The following is a 14312-nucleotide window of genomic DNA, read 5'->3' on the forward strand; positions in this document are numbered from 1 at the left end:
GTTGAGTTATGATGGCTGTCGTCATGACTATGCTGCAGTTGGAAGGTTTCTTGCACGCTCAATTCATTCAAAAGAGGAACGTTTGGAGTTTTGTTGGTTCGTCCAGAGAAACAACTTGAAGCACTGTGCAAGAAAATTAGCATCAGCTGACGATGAGAAATTTTTCAAAGGTTTTTTTGCAGCTTTTTTTGGAGCTTTTATTCTTTCTTAACTGTTTTTTTTTGTTTCAGAAGCTGTCAAGCTAATCTGCGGAGACAGTCTCTACGCTCTTCGACGAGCAAAAGACGCAGCAAATTCTCTAGGGCGTCATGAAAAGGCTGAAATTAATAAACAAAATCTTTGTTGAATTGTTTTTAGTAAAATTTTTGGTTTTCCATGCACTCTAAACTGTCTTCGCTTTTGCATTTTGGGTTGCGGTCTACTAATATAGGTCTTGTTTCCAGATGAAATGTCTATTCTCGATTTCAAAAAGTATAAGTTATACCTTCCAGTAGCTCAGCAACTAGTCAAACTGCCTATTACCTGGAGTGAGCTAGCTTTCATAGATGCTAAATTAACAAAGAAATGGGTGAACTTTGGTGAAATTGAGGCTCACAACGTTTGTTTGACTCTCGACTACATGCCAGACTACCTTAAAGATGTTGAGGCTTTCCTGGATTCAGAGTATGGCAAAAGTCTGAAGTTGATCAGGTACAGTTGTGTTGACTACTTAAAAGATGTAAGTTTCTCTCAATTAGGCGTGTTTGCGAAATGCGATATAAACTCTAAATTGGAGATTCCAGGCTTGATAGGGTATCTTGTTGATATAAAAGAGGATGAAATAATTCCAGGTTTTAATGATTTTTCAGTAATTGAAAGTTCAAGAGTGGGCGTTCAATGGTTAATGCTTGGTCCTATTTCATTCGTAAATGCATCATGCCGTCCTAATGTAGCTTACGTAAATGTGAAAAATTTGATGGTTTGTGTACCATTGCGCGAAATAAAAGCAGGCGAAGAGCTTACCATATCCTACCAAAATCATTTTTTTGGGCCGAACAACGAGTTTTGTCTATGTCCCTACAAAAGTTTACATGGAAACCCTTTTCCGGAATTAGCTGTAAAGCGCAGAAAAGTTACTAAAAAGAATAAAGGAATTGATTTGGCACCAAATCCGTTAAATCGTTTTTCTCGGCAAGGTTTTCCTTCTCGCCTAAGAATGTTTTTTCCCGAGAATAGAATATGCGAAAATCTGAATTTAATAACTTATGAGTCATTTTTTGCTTTGTCTGACGACAGTAGAGATTTGGAACGGTCGACTTTAACTCCAGTTGAGGAAACTTTTCAAAACCTAACTGAATCGGATGATGCATCAACAGATGATATAGACTCGCCCTCGTCTCCGAACCAAAATCAAGTGGAAGCTTTCCGTTGTTCATCGCCTGTTAACCTCCAAAATTTTGAAGAGGGAAATTTTTGTGATAAAATTGATGAAAATCTACCCGCCCCCATTTCCTTGGATTTTAACTTATACGAAGGAGCCAACGTCACGCACGATGAGTTCATTCAAAAGTTTTCTAGCCTTTCAAATAAGCATAAGCTCTCGGATGTTGTAAAAAGTGATTTTCTGAAGTTTTTTGCAAGCGTTTTGCCCTACCCCAATAAGATCTTTGCTGATATTCCCGCCACAAACCTTCCGTTGGTAACAAGCACATCTTTTGGTTCGTCAAAGTTGCTTATGATTGATCTCATTCCGCAACTTAATCGTATTGTCAAGAAAAATATTTCTTATATTCAGCAGTCCTGGTCGAATCTGTGTAATTGGGAAACCCCTACTGACGCATTTTGCAAGTCTGAACTGCAGCTGGTTTTCAATACAGATGGAGCTCCAATTTTCAAGTCAAGTAAACTTTCTGTGTGGCCTACTTGGGTTCAGATTTTTAATTTGCCCCCTGTTTTAAGATCTTCTTACTCAAATATCTGTCTTTTGGCGCTTTGGTATGGCGAGTCGAAGCCCGACTTTGATGACATGCTACAAAGAGTATGTCTTGAGTTAGAAAGTTTTTCGAATGGTGTGTTATTTGAGTCCATTGGTCGTGTTTTTTTAAGATATCGGAGTATTGTTTGTGACGCACCAGCAAGAGCGTACGTTTTTTGCATGAAGCAACATATGGGATATGATAGTTGTGCTCACTGTTTCATAAAAGGTTTTCATAAAAATAATAGATTGCTTTTCAAAGTGTCTAAGCCCTTCATTCTTCGACAAAAAAACACGTTTCAAGCTTGTGGCGAGCTTGCTGAAAAAAGACGAATTGCTGTCAACGGTGTAAAATCGATCACTCCACTGAGTAAGTTTTTTAATTTACCATGGGATTGTGTTATAGATCCTATGCATCAAGTTTGTTTAGGTACTGCAAAAATTTTATCTAAGTTTCTGATTTCCCTAGCGAAGGGAGGTACTCTAAAAGAGCTGGAAAATCTTGTCTCTAATTGTAAAATTCCTTTTGATATATTGCACCGCACGAAAAAGTTGAAAGATCTTACATTTTGGAAGGCATTCGACTTTAAGCTGTTCTTTTTCCATATTGGCCCCTTAGTGTTTGATAATTTAAACGTCTCAAACATTTATTTTGAGAGCTTTTGCAAGTTAAGTTTTGCAATTAGGCTGTTGTCTGATGGAAGTTTTGATGTTGAATATCTTCAGCCTGCCGATGCTTTGATTAATTCGTTCTTTGAAAATTTCCTTGATTTGTATGGACTCGAATCCCAATCCTTCAATTTTCACACAATGCGTCACTTAGTTGAGCAGGTCCGCCGAAATGGTCCCCTTTGGCTTTTTTCCGCTTTTTGTTTTGAATCAGCAAACCATCAATTACTATCTGCCCTCTCCGGAACAATAAAGAACCCAGAAAAAATGGTCGATCGGTTTTTAAAGCACCAAAATTCTCTAGATGAGTTAGATATAACGAGTGTAAAAGTTTCATGCATCGAAAGTTTTACGAAATTAGCTGGCGAAATAAAAATTTACTGTGAAGAAAAAAATGCTACAAAAACTTTTGCTCGGTACGTGAATGATATTGGAAAAAAATTTTGTTCGCTCTCTTATACTAGACTAAACGACAATGTTAGTGAAAGTGTTGTTCAATTGAAAGACAAAAAATTTGTTCAGATTCAGTGTTTTGCGAAAATTGAAGACGATATATATGCGGTCGTAAGGTACTATACAAATATTTCAAAACTCAATATTCTCCCGGAAAGTGTAACCACTTTTTGTGAATTTTGCTACGAAGTAAAAAACTTGGGACCCCTAGAGTTGTGCTCTGTTGCTAACTTATGCTATAAAGTGGTTGCTCTTCCCGTTTGTGAGGGTTTAAAAATCAGCGTGATGAAGGAGGGATTCGAACATAATTAGCTTAAAATCAAAATGCTTTTTTTCGATCTATTGATTGTAGAATCAATAGCATTCAAGTTTTAAGTAATCTTTTTGTCGGATTTTTTGGCGTTCTTTTATTTGTTTTCTCGCTAATCTTATATATCAAAGAACTCAAGATACTGCATAGACTGTTTAGGGGCTCCTACCAGGCGAACTCAACAATGGCGTGTTAAATAGTAAGTGATCTTATCAAACAAAATTTTTCCATCGAATTTTGGAACAGTTTTCTTTTTGGCAGCTTCTAAGCAATTGAAAAGTTCTTTGAAATTTTGAATATTATTGGCAAGTGACTGTCTAAGCTATTTTTTTCTGTTTATCTGTAATGTTTGTTGTCGTCTTTTGTTATATAAAATTTTGTTTAGTTCAATACTGGTCATCGGAGATTCAAATACCAGACATTTGAAACAAGACATATATTACGACTCTTTGCTATCGAAGTTCCAAATCGACGTTCTGGCAATGAGCGGCATGAGATCCCACGAGCTTGGCCCTTGCGTTAGCCTAGCCGCAAGGCAATATGATAAAGTTGTGGTTGCTGTTGGAAACAATGATTTAGCTGATTTCTTTAACATCCCTGCCAAACCCCCCAAAGAAGTTGCGCTCAATCTTGCTAGTTTTGCGAACTGTACCGCGCGGGACGGCACGCAAGTTTTCGTTATAGGAGTGTGGAAACGCAGAGATATGTGCCCTGTTGCCGTAGAGACCGTTAATACTATGTTGCATGATATTCTGGGAAAAATTACGTTGCTCCAAAACTAAAACCCAAGCATTTCAAACTAAGTGACCCGTGCCACCTCACTAATGACGGAAAACTGGACTTTCTTGCTTTGTTGAATCGGCTTATTTGTACTAGAGTCTTTAAATAAGTGCCTCTGTGTCAATGAGTTCCTGGTTGAGTTAATTTATTTTTAGCTCCCTGTATTTCTTTTTTCCGATGCAAGACTAATTGTAGAATTAGTCTCTTCCTTAAGGTTTATTGTTTTCGTTAAGGTTAATTGTAGAATTGGCCTTTTTCATTTTTATAAACTTGATTTTTGTGCCTCTAATCTATTGGTGATAAGTTGCTAATCTGCGAAGTGATACTGTTTGATTTAACTGTCTCCTGCCTTCGCATTTTTATTGAAGAGTTTGTTTTGATTCTTTGATTGAAAATGATTTTTAAATTCTCTTTTCTTTGTAACTTGCATAAATTCCAGATTTGTATGTTGTTAAAATATAGCTGTTTGTCCATGAAAATACTTGATCTTTAGCCTCGATTTAGTTTGATGTAGTAGTTGATCAGATATGCTGTGATAAATCCATTGGCATGTTTGCGAGCTTTTTATTTCCTATTTCATTCGCATGAATCTCTGGTTTAATTTGCTAAATCATAAATTTTTTCTACTGTCTATGACGCGCTGTGATGAGTTTATTAGAGCAGCTTTTAGCTCTATTTGTATCTGCCCTGTTTCGAATTTATAACGCCATTTAATTGCTGGTTGCTTTTTTACAATCTCTTTGTCTCTGGTCTTGATTTTGCTGTTAATTTTGTGGTCTTTGTTGAGTTTTTGTGTTTGCTGCTTTTCAAATTGGGCAGTGGTGATTTTAAACTGCTCATTTGAAAGCGTCCTCTTAGTCCTTGAGTCCACTGATTCTGTTTTGTGTTGGTATAGTGGTTCTTTGCTTTTGTTTTCGATGGCCTCATATTTTTCGTTATATCGTTATGTTTGTCAGTGTTCTTTTTTATTGTTGTAATTTTTAATTCAAGTCTTTTGTGCCTTTTGTTATTTGTTTGTTGATTTTGATTGTTCATGACGCGCTGTGATGAGTTTCTTGGAGCTGATTTTTGCTTCCTAAGATTAACCTGGGCCTGCACTGCGTTTAGAGGCATTTATTTGGTTATTGCATTTTTAGAATCTAGTTGTCTCTGGTCTGTTGTCTGTCTTGTGAAGATTCGATTTTGCTATTTATATATTGTGTTCTTTGATTTTGTTGACTTCCTGCTTTCAAAATTGGGCAGTGATGATTTTAACTGCTCATTTGAAAGCGTCTTCTTGGTCCTTGAGTCCATTGATTCTGTTTTGTGTTGTTATAGTAGTTCTTTGCTTTTTTTTGTTTGTGGTGGTCATATTCTTTTCGTTATATCGTTATGTTTGTCAGTGTTCTTTTTTATTGTTGTAATTTTTTATTCAAGTCTTTTGTGCCTTTTGTTATTTGTTTGTTGATTTTGATTGTTCATGACGCGCTGTGATGAGTTTCTTGGAGCTGATTTTTGCTTCCTAAGATTAACCTGGGCCTGCACTGCATTTAGAGGCATTTATTTGGTTATTGCATTTTTAGAATCTAGTTGTCTCTGGTCTGTTTTTTGTCTTGGTGAGATTCGATGTTGCTATTTAGATGTGTTCTTTGTTCATTTTGTTTGTCTCCTGCTTTAGTAATTGGGCAGTGGTGATTTTAACTGCTCATTTGAAAGCGTTTTTGTTGTCCTGGCGTCCGTTGATTCGGTTTTGTGTTGTTCTATTGGTTTTTCTTTCGATTCAATTTTGTACTTTACTCCTTTCTTGTTTGATTTTACCCGGTTTTTATTTCACAGATAATTTCTGATCGCGTCCCTTCACTTTCATTACATTCGTTTTCTGTGCCTATTTAAATTGGTGCTCATTTCGTTGTTCACTCGTTTTGTGCTTTGGTTTGTTTTTTTTCTTGCTTCGATCTTTGGTTCAAATAATTGCTTTTTAATGTCTTGGTTCCTTTGCTGGTCCGCTGTTTTCTTCGGAGCGGCTCCTGTCTGCTCATGCTCAAAATCCATGTCCCTTTTTGCTTTTGCTCTTGCTTTGGTGTTTGCTTTCATATTTTTTCTCATTAACTGATAACTTCTGAGCGCGTCATTTCATTGTTGATGTTTTACCATTGTCTTTATAATGCCTTATATGTTCTTTTTACACGTCTTTTCACCAGTGATGCCACATTTTTGCTGTTCTCATTTTTCTACCTTTGTGCGCTGTGATGAAAACTGAAAAGTTTCTGAGCGCTCTTTGGTTAATAGTACCATTTCATTGGCATTTTCTTTTATGGTCCATTGATTCTATCGTTCATTCTCGCTTTTTGTCACTGACATTTTTTTCTTCTATTTTCCATTTATGTGCAGTGATGGGAACACAGTTTTTTGAGCGCTAGCTCGAGTTTCGTTTTTGTCGTTCTTTGCTATTTTCTGATGTTTCTTCTGTTATCTCATCTTGTGAGCCATTGATATGCTGTTTTCACACAAGTTTTCTGAACGATGACAAGAATGAAATGAAATCGGCATTTTGGTTTGTGATTATAGACTTTCTGATGGTTTGCTATCAGTCATTTCTCTCCGTCTTTTTTGTTTTGACTTTTTTGTTTCTCACAGGTCACAGGTCTTTTTTCTAATTTATTCCAATGATGCGCTATGATGAACAATATTTCCTGAGCGCTTACATTGATGAAGTGAAATCAACTTGCACTCTCTCCCTCTGTCACTTCTCTCTCACTCCTTCTCTCCCTCTCTTTCTCATTCCTTGCTTTGTTCTGTTTCTTTTTTCTTTCGCTTCTCCCTCTCTCTCTCTCTCTCTCTCTCGCTCTTTTGTTTTTGCTTCGCTCGCTTCCATACTCTGTCTGTCTGTTGGTTGCCTTCTGGGCATTTGTTCCTTTCCTCTCTCTCTCTCTCTCCCTATCTTGCCTTATGGCAAGGGCTTTTCTTTCTAGGGGTGCCTTCTGGGCAGATTGTTTCCGCTCGCTCGCTTTCCCGCTCGTTCGTTTCTGTTTCGCTTGCTCTGCGCTTGGTCGTTTTTCGTTCGCTCGATTTCCCGCTCGTTTGTTTGTTTCGCTGGCCTTGCGCTCGCTTGTTTTTCGTTCGCTCGCTTTCCCGTTTGTTCATGTCTGTTTCGCCCGTCTTGCGCTCGCTCGTTTTTCGTTCGCTCGCTTTCCCGTTCGTTCGTTCCTGTTTCGCTCGCCCAGTTTTTGTTCGTTCTCTTTCCCGCCCGTTCGTTTCTGTTTCGCTCGCCTTGCGCTCGCTCGTTTTTCGTTCGCTCGCTTTCCCGCTCGTTCGTTTCTGTTTCGCTCGCTCTGCGCTCGTTCGTTTTTCGTTCGCTTGAACCCCACCCTTCTCTGTGCCCCCTTTCTTGTGCATTTAGATGTTCATTTATGTTTCTTTCTTTCGGTGCTATAACCCCCACCCCTCTCTGTGCCCCCTTTCTGGTGCATTTAGATGTTCATTTATATGTTTGCCTCTTTCTTTCTTCAGCGCGATAACCCCCCGCCCTTGTTTGTGACCCCTTCGCGCAGCGCGATAACCCCCCGCCCTTGTTTGTGACCCCTTCGCGCATTAGTCTTAGCTCTTTAGGGTCTTTTTTTTTCTTTGGTGGCTAGAGATCAGGTGCGCTCCTTCTGGAGCATAGTAATGCACCGACTCTAGACATCAAAGAAACCAAAAAGGCCCACGCTCAAGCTAAGGCTACATTTCCGCCCTTGTCAGTGACCCCTTTTGTGCAGCGCGATAACCCCCCGCCCTTGTTTGTGACCCCTTCGCGCATTAGTCTTAGCTCTTTAGGGTCTTTTTTTTTCTTTGGTGGCTAGAGATCAGGTGCGCTCCTTCTGGAGCATAGTAATGCACCGACTCTAGACATCAAAGAAACCAAAAAGGCCCACGCTCAAGCTAAGGCTACATTTCCGCCCTTGTCAGTGACCCCTTTTGTGCAGCGCGATAACCGCCCGCCCTTGTTTGTGACCCCTTCGCGCATTAGTCTTAGCTCTTTAGGGTCTTTTTTTTCTTTGGTGGCTAGAGATCAGGTGCGCTCCTTCTGGAGCATAGTAATGCACCGACTCTAGACATCAAAGAAACCAAAAAGGCCCACGCTCAAGCTAAGGCTACATTTCCGCCCTTGTCAATGACCCCTTTTGTGCAGCGCGATAACCCCCCGCCCTTGTTTGTGACCCCTTCGCGCATTAGTCTTAGCTCTTTAGGGTCTTTTTTTTCTTTGGTGGCTAGAGATCAGGTGCGCTCCTTCTGGAGCATAGTAATGCACCGACTCTAGACAGCAAAGAAGCCAAAAAGGCCCGCGCTCAAGCTAAGACTAGACTTCCGGACGCCCATTTTGCAAGGGTCTTGCAAGAATTCGTCGCTTATCTTGCAAGACCCTTGCAAAAATCAGACGCTTATCTTGCAAGATTCTTGCAAGACTTCGACGCTTATCTTGCAAGAATCTTGCAAGAATTCGACGCCTATCTTGCAAGAATCTTACAAGATCGACGCTTATCTTGCAAGATTCTTGCATATCCGACGGCTATCTTGCAAGATCTTGCAAGAATCTTGCAAGATCTTGCAAGATGGTGCGTAATCTTACAAGATTCTTGCAAGATTCTTGCAAGATCTTGCAAGATAGCCGTCGGTAATAGACTAGGGTACTACCTCGGTAAAAGTGGATTGTACCTTCTTATATCCTGTTGACTGAATTGTAATTCTCAGTCACTTTCTCATGAAATAAAGTATACTATTAAAATTAGAGATTGACCAGAGTACATTAATAGTAAAAAATACCGACAATCTCCTAATCTTGACTAATAACATGAACAAAAATGCCAAACAAAAACTTTCAAAACTCTTGAAACGGTAAGCAATTGTTTTACAGCCCACTAACTGACCCGAAACAACTCAAATTTTTTCTATATATCTGCTGATGAAAATCAAATGATGAGCAAGACCACTCAGCCGTAACGTTGTAAATCATATAAAAAAAAATATGGCACATGCTGTGGGGGGAGGGGGTGGGAGTGGGGGGAGGGGAACGGAATGGGATGCGGCAGTTACGTGGAAAGAGCACAAAAAGCCCTTGCTTTGAAATTACAGTTCTTCAACGTCTTCTGGAAACTCTATAGTTCACTAGGTTCAATAATATTTGGTTCCCGGATCTATTCTGCCCCTCCTCTCCGTGTTTTATGGTTCTCACTTGCAATAACTATCACAAGCTCCTAGGGCGTAAACGGTAAAATTTTACGGATCCTTTCCGTTTGTGCCCCCCATCTTAGTGGGCGCTTATTATTTGCACCCCCCCCCCTCGACGCACGTGCCATATTTCTAAATGGCGTTTTACTATGTAGTGGCAAGTGCTCTGTAACTGGGGGGGGGGCACAAACGGAAAAGATCCAATTTTACAATTGCAGGGGCGTTCAGCCTTCTTAAAGGCTGAACCCCCCTGCAATTGTAACGCCCCCGCCCCCCACAAAAATTAAAGCCCATTATGGCAATTTTACTATTTGGAAGCAGGCTATATATGTCAAGTTGTGGTAGGGGTCAAATGGAAAGCTAGACCCAAAAATTCTAATGGATATGTCCCTGATTTGAGCTGGGCGCTTTTTTCTGTCGTCTTCTCAAGTTTGACTGCAAACTCCTTCCCCTCGTTGGAAGTGTCAACAGCCTTGTAGATCTCCCCAAAAGATCCACTGCCTAATCTCTGTGTCAACTTGTACCTTCCTCCATCTATAGTTTTGCCAAGGTTCCCATCGTTTTGTTGACTCGACATGGTAGCAAACTTTCTCGAAAATAATAAGGCTTAGGTCGAGTGATTAACAAAAGACGGCGTCTATTTTCACCCACTTGGCATGACAAAAAGGGTCAAACAAAATCGCACGTGCTTTGATCACTGCATCAGATATTTTGGGAAAAAGTTGATCACTGCATTATGTTAGTAACTAAATAGATTTAAAGCGTGTAATATATATCAAAATGCGTCATTTTATTAGCCAATCAGAATCGAGTATTTAAATACGCATAGAAATCGTTCCAATTTACGTACAAAGCTCGGAAAAAGTGCAAATAACATAATTTCGTTAAACCTAATAAATAAACCTATCAAGTAAGAATCGTTTGAACTTAATAGTTTTCGGTTTTTTGCACGGTTTCGAATAGAATGGTGACCGGCGTTGATCACTATTATCAAAAACAGACTGATACCAGTTGAATGAGCAAAAAGACTTTGCCGTCTAAACTCTCACTTGTTGCTATTATCGTACCAATGTTATTACGCTGCTATGTACGTACGATACTTAAACGTGGCTGTGTTCGCCAATACTTAAACGTTACTTCATGATGATTTATAGTCGATTTTGATTGTTTGCTACATAATACGAAAAGATTGAATTGAAACACCAAAACGGTAGACTGTTTTACTTCCCAGCTACATTTTGGTGCCGCTCCTTACTGAGCCGCCTTTAGAAAAACTACGTAAACCGGAATGGAATTTAATACTTCAGTCATATTGAATTCAATTGGGGATTAATTCGATTTCAACTCCCTTTTTTTTTCTGTTTGCCTGGGCCGTGTTATAATGGGTAGTTCAGTCACACTTCTCTAGAGTTTCATTTTTAGTATCTTTTGCTTCTTTAGTTGAAGTAACAGCATCAATTTTTTTACAGTCTACATCCAATTATTTTGTATCTGCAAAGCAAGGGATTCTATCCAAAGTTTACAGCCAGATTTGAGCAACTGTTTGGACAAGATCTATACTGCCCTGTACGAACACGAATTTGAAAAAACAGAGCTGGGACCGATTACCGATCGCCGGAGGCAGTAACCCTGGTATCTGGACAAATTTAGAGGAAGCCTTCAAGACGTTTGACTGGGTCATCTTCATTAGAACGGGTCAACAAAAAAAAAGGAATAAACTCCGAAAACTGTCTCTGACGAAAGCTTTCGCAACAAGATGCATTACCAGAGTCGATAGTGAACGACAATGCAAAAACTTGAGTGGTCAGTCACCGCTGGATAGAAAACTGTAAGACAGAATCAAAACCTTTTCTCTTTGCAGTGTAGTATTTAAAGATTAAGTTAGACGGCAAGTAACCCAATCCCTTGAGCTTTTGATTTGGAATGTTGTAGTCAAATCAAAGTTTTTTGCATAACTGGTCACTAATAACCCCCACAATTGAATTTTTCGAGTTTAAAAACCCTGAGGCTCGGAGTTAGAGCAAAGCTTCTGAAATTCACAAATCTTTTTCCGCCAGATTGTAAAGAAAAGCAAGTAGTATTATCTTGACAAGTCTCAGCGAAAAAGAATATTTTTTAGAAAAGGGAGCTGAGAAACCTTTATATATACTTAGACTTAAAATACTACAAATCTTTTTCCGCCAGATTGTAAAGAAAAGCAAGTAGTATTATCTTGACAAGTCTCAGCGAAATACAAACTTTTTTGGAGAAGGGAGCTGAGAAACTTTTTTAAGAGAAAAAAAACATCGATTTTGAAAATTTTTTGTCGAAAGTTGGGAAATTCAGACAAATTGGTCCATTATGGCTGCATAGCAAAAATTCGACCTCAGATATGAGATAAAAATGTGAAAACATTATGCTAAATTGTTCAAATTTGAAAAATTTTGGTCAATTTTGATGCAATTCTAAAACAATTTAGGAAATCAATACCGAATATTGATAAACCGTATTTTCGAGCTTAAATCCGTCCAGTTTACTGGATTACCGTTCCGTAACTAAGAATTTGCAAAAAAATGACCAAAATTCTGAAAAAACTGTTAAAAAGCATAAAATTTTGACAAATTCGTCAAAATTATTATTTTAAAATGGAAGGTTCGTTAATTGAGTGAAACTCATTAAACAGGAAAAGTTGTGAAAATTTTCACAACCTCCGGCCTACAAAAAATTATCGAATTCCCATAATTTTTCTCGTCAATCGTTTACAGACCGTTTTTCGTCCGCGTTCTCTTCGTTCTTTAAGTTTCCAATTCTCCGTGTTCCGTTTTTTTCCCAATAACGTCGCTCTCCCAAAACTTCGCTTTTCGTTTTCTTCGCTACTTTTCCGATGTCCGATGTAGTATGTCATATGTGATGAAGTATGTTGTTGCTTTTGCTGTAGTATGTTGAGTATGCTAGTATGCTGGTTTGTTGTTTAGGTCTTATAGCTTTCTAGGGTGTGACTTAAGTTTATTCTCGAGTTACGGCTGGATTGTCCTGGACTTTTTCAAATTTTACTAACTTACTAGCCCCCCTGTTGTAGTATATTAGCTTTTGCTGCTGTATGTTTGCGTGTAACTGTATGATTGTTAGTTGGTTTGGTTTGTTGCCTTCTAGGGTGTGACTTAAGTTTATTCTGGAGTTACGGCTGGATTGTCCTGGACATTTTCAAATTTTACTAACTTACTAGCCCCCCTGTTGTAGTATATTAGCTTTTGCTGCTGTATGTTTGCGTGTAACTGTATGATTGTTAGTTGGTTTGGTTTGTTGCCTTCTAGGGTGTGACTTAAGTTTATTCTGGAGTTACGGCTAGATTGTTTCTTAACTTTTCCAGGTTTCATTGACTACAAAAGCACTGCATATTACTTAACATTTGCTGTAGTTTGTTTAATATTGTTGGTATGCTGATCGGTTGTTTAGGATTGAAAATTGCTAGGGTGTGACTTAAGTTTATTCTGGAGTTACGGCTAGTAAATTTCTTGCTCCTTTCATCCATTTAGCATACTACTGCTTTGCCGTAAATTAGTTCGTTATTTGTTTATATTTAGACCCATAATGACTTCTGCTAGTTTGTCTTTTGCAGTAGCATCTCTCCTCCTCCCTAGAGTGTGACTTAAGTTTGTTCTGGAGTTACGGCTAGTTTGTTTGGTTGAGTCTGCTGCTGGGGTCTGCTAGCATAGTGTTTCCCGACTTCCCCGTTCGCTGTTTAATCGTCTCCCGTCCGTTCCGTCCTGCCTTCCCGCTTCGTTGCGCGTTACTCGCTCAACGCCTCCGTTCTGCCCGTCTCGTTTCTTCGTGCGTCGCTTGTTCAGCGTTTCCGTCCCGTCCGTTGCTTCGCCCGTTTACTATCGGCGTTTTCGCCAGTTCCGTTCTGTTCCCTGTTGCGTTGCGCGCCGTTCGCCCGTCCTTCCCGCCCCGTCCGCTTCGTTTCCCGTTTCGTCGTGCTTCGTCCACCCAGTCCTCTTCCCCCGGTTGCCTGTGTTCCTGTTTAGTCTCACGTTGCTTTCAAGCACGTTAGACGCACTCTATAATTTCTTACTCACTTTCGCCGAGTAATTCATTACTCGGTATTTTCTTTTCTGCTCTTCGACGTCTTGATCATCAAGTCGTCGTCATTTGGGTTCGGTATAACCCTCATTCCACGTGTTTGGTTGAAAGTTACTCTACATTGATAAATTAGCCATTTCAAAATCATGGCCGAACATCAAGAAAAATTGAAAAAGCTCTTTAATGCAAGATCTAATCTAGAATATGAATTATGTAACATCCATAAGGACATCAGAGATGCCATAGATTGTCAAGACAGGAAGGTTAAAGTTGAACGCTTGGTTTCTAAGTTGAAGGATGTCTTCAGTAAACTGGTGCAGAAAAATGAAGAACTATTTGACTTAGCCAGTGAAGCGGAGAACCCAGATTCAATTTACCCTGTCCTTGAGCAATGGTTGGATGATAAAATCAAGAACAATGATAAATTCTTGCTTGCGGCTAGAAGCTATATTGACTCAGTTGCTGACTGAGACACCGTATGTGAGGGCGTTAATCCTCAAGGCCAATCTAAGAAAAGTTCACGCCGAACAACATCATCAATGTCTAGCCAGCGTAAACATGAATTTCTCATGGCAAAACTAAAACGCGAAGAAGCCGAGAAACAAGAACAAGCTGCCATGCGCCTCGCTAAACAAAAACACGAAATTGCCATGAGAAAAAAGGAGCTTGAAATACAAATGGAACAGATGGCACTTCAAGAATTGGAGGAAGACCACCGCCAGCGTGTTGCAGCAGCTAAATTAGATGAGGCTGATTTAATGGATAATCATTCATTGTTTAGTCACCACTCAAGTGAACTGAATTTGTTTAAAGATAGGGGATCAGATAGAAGTCAGGGACTTGTTCAGGATTGGGTAAATTCGTTTCCAGCAGGTAATTCAAGTGAGTTAAACTTTT

General features: G+C 39.3%; 1 protein-coding gene across 1 annotated transcript in view; it reads right to left on the reverse strand.

Moving 5' to 3' along the window:
• LOC142349202 (casein kinase I-like) overlaps window positions 1-10094 on the reverse strand; it is a 47507-nt gene extending 37413 nt beyond the window's left edge. Inside the window, exon 1 of the mRNA XM_075400610.1 lies at window positions 9744-10094. Coding sequence (XP_075256725.1) covers window positions 9744-9930 — 187 coding nt within the window. The 5' untranslated portion in view covers window positions 9931-10094. The remainder of the gene's footprint in view (window positions 1-9743) is intronic.
• Between the last annotated feature and the right edge of the window lie 4218 nt (window positions 10095-14312).

Source organism: Convolutriloba macropyga, chromosome 11 (assembly GCF_964194025.1).
Source record: "Convolutriloba macropyga chromosome 11, txConMacr16.3, whole genome shotgun sequence".
NCBI lineage: Eukaryota > Metazoa > Xenacoelomorpha > Acoela > Convolutidae > Convolutriloba > Convolutriloba macropyga.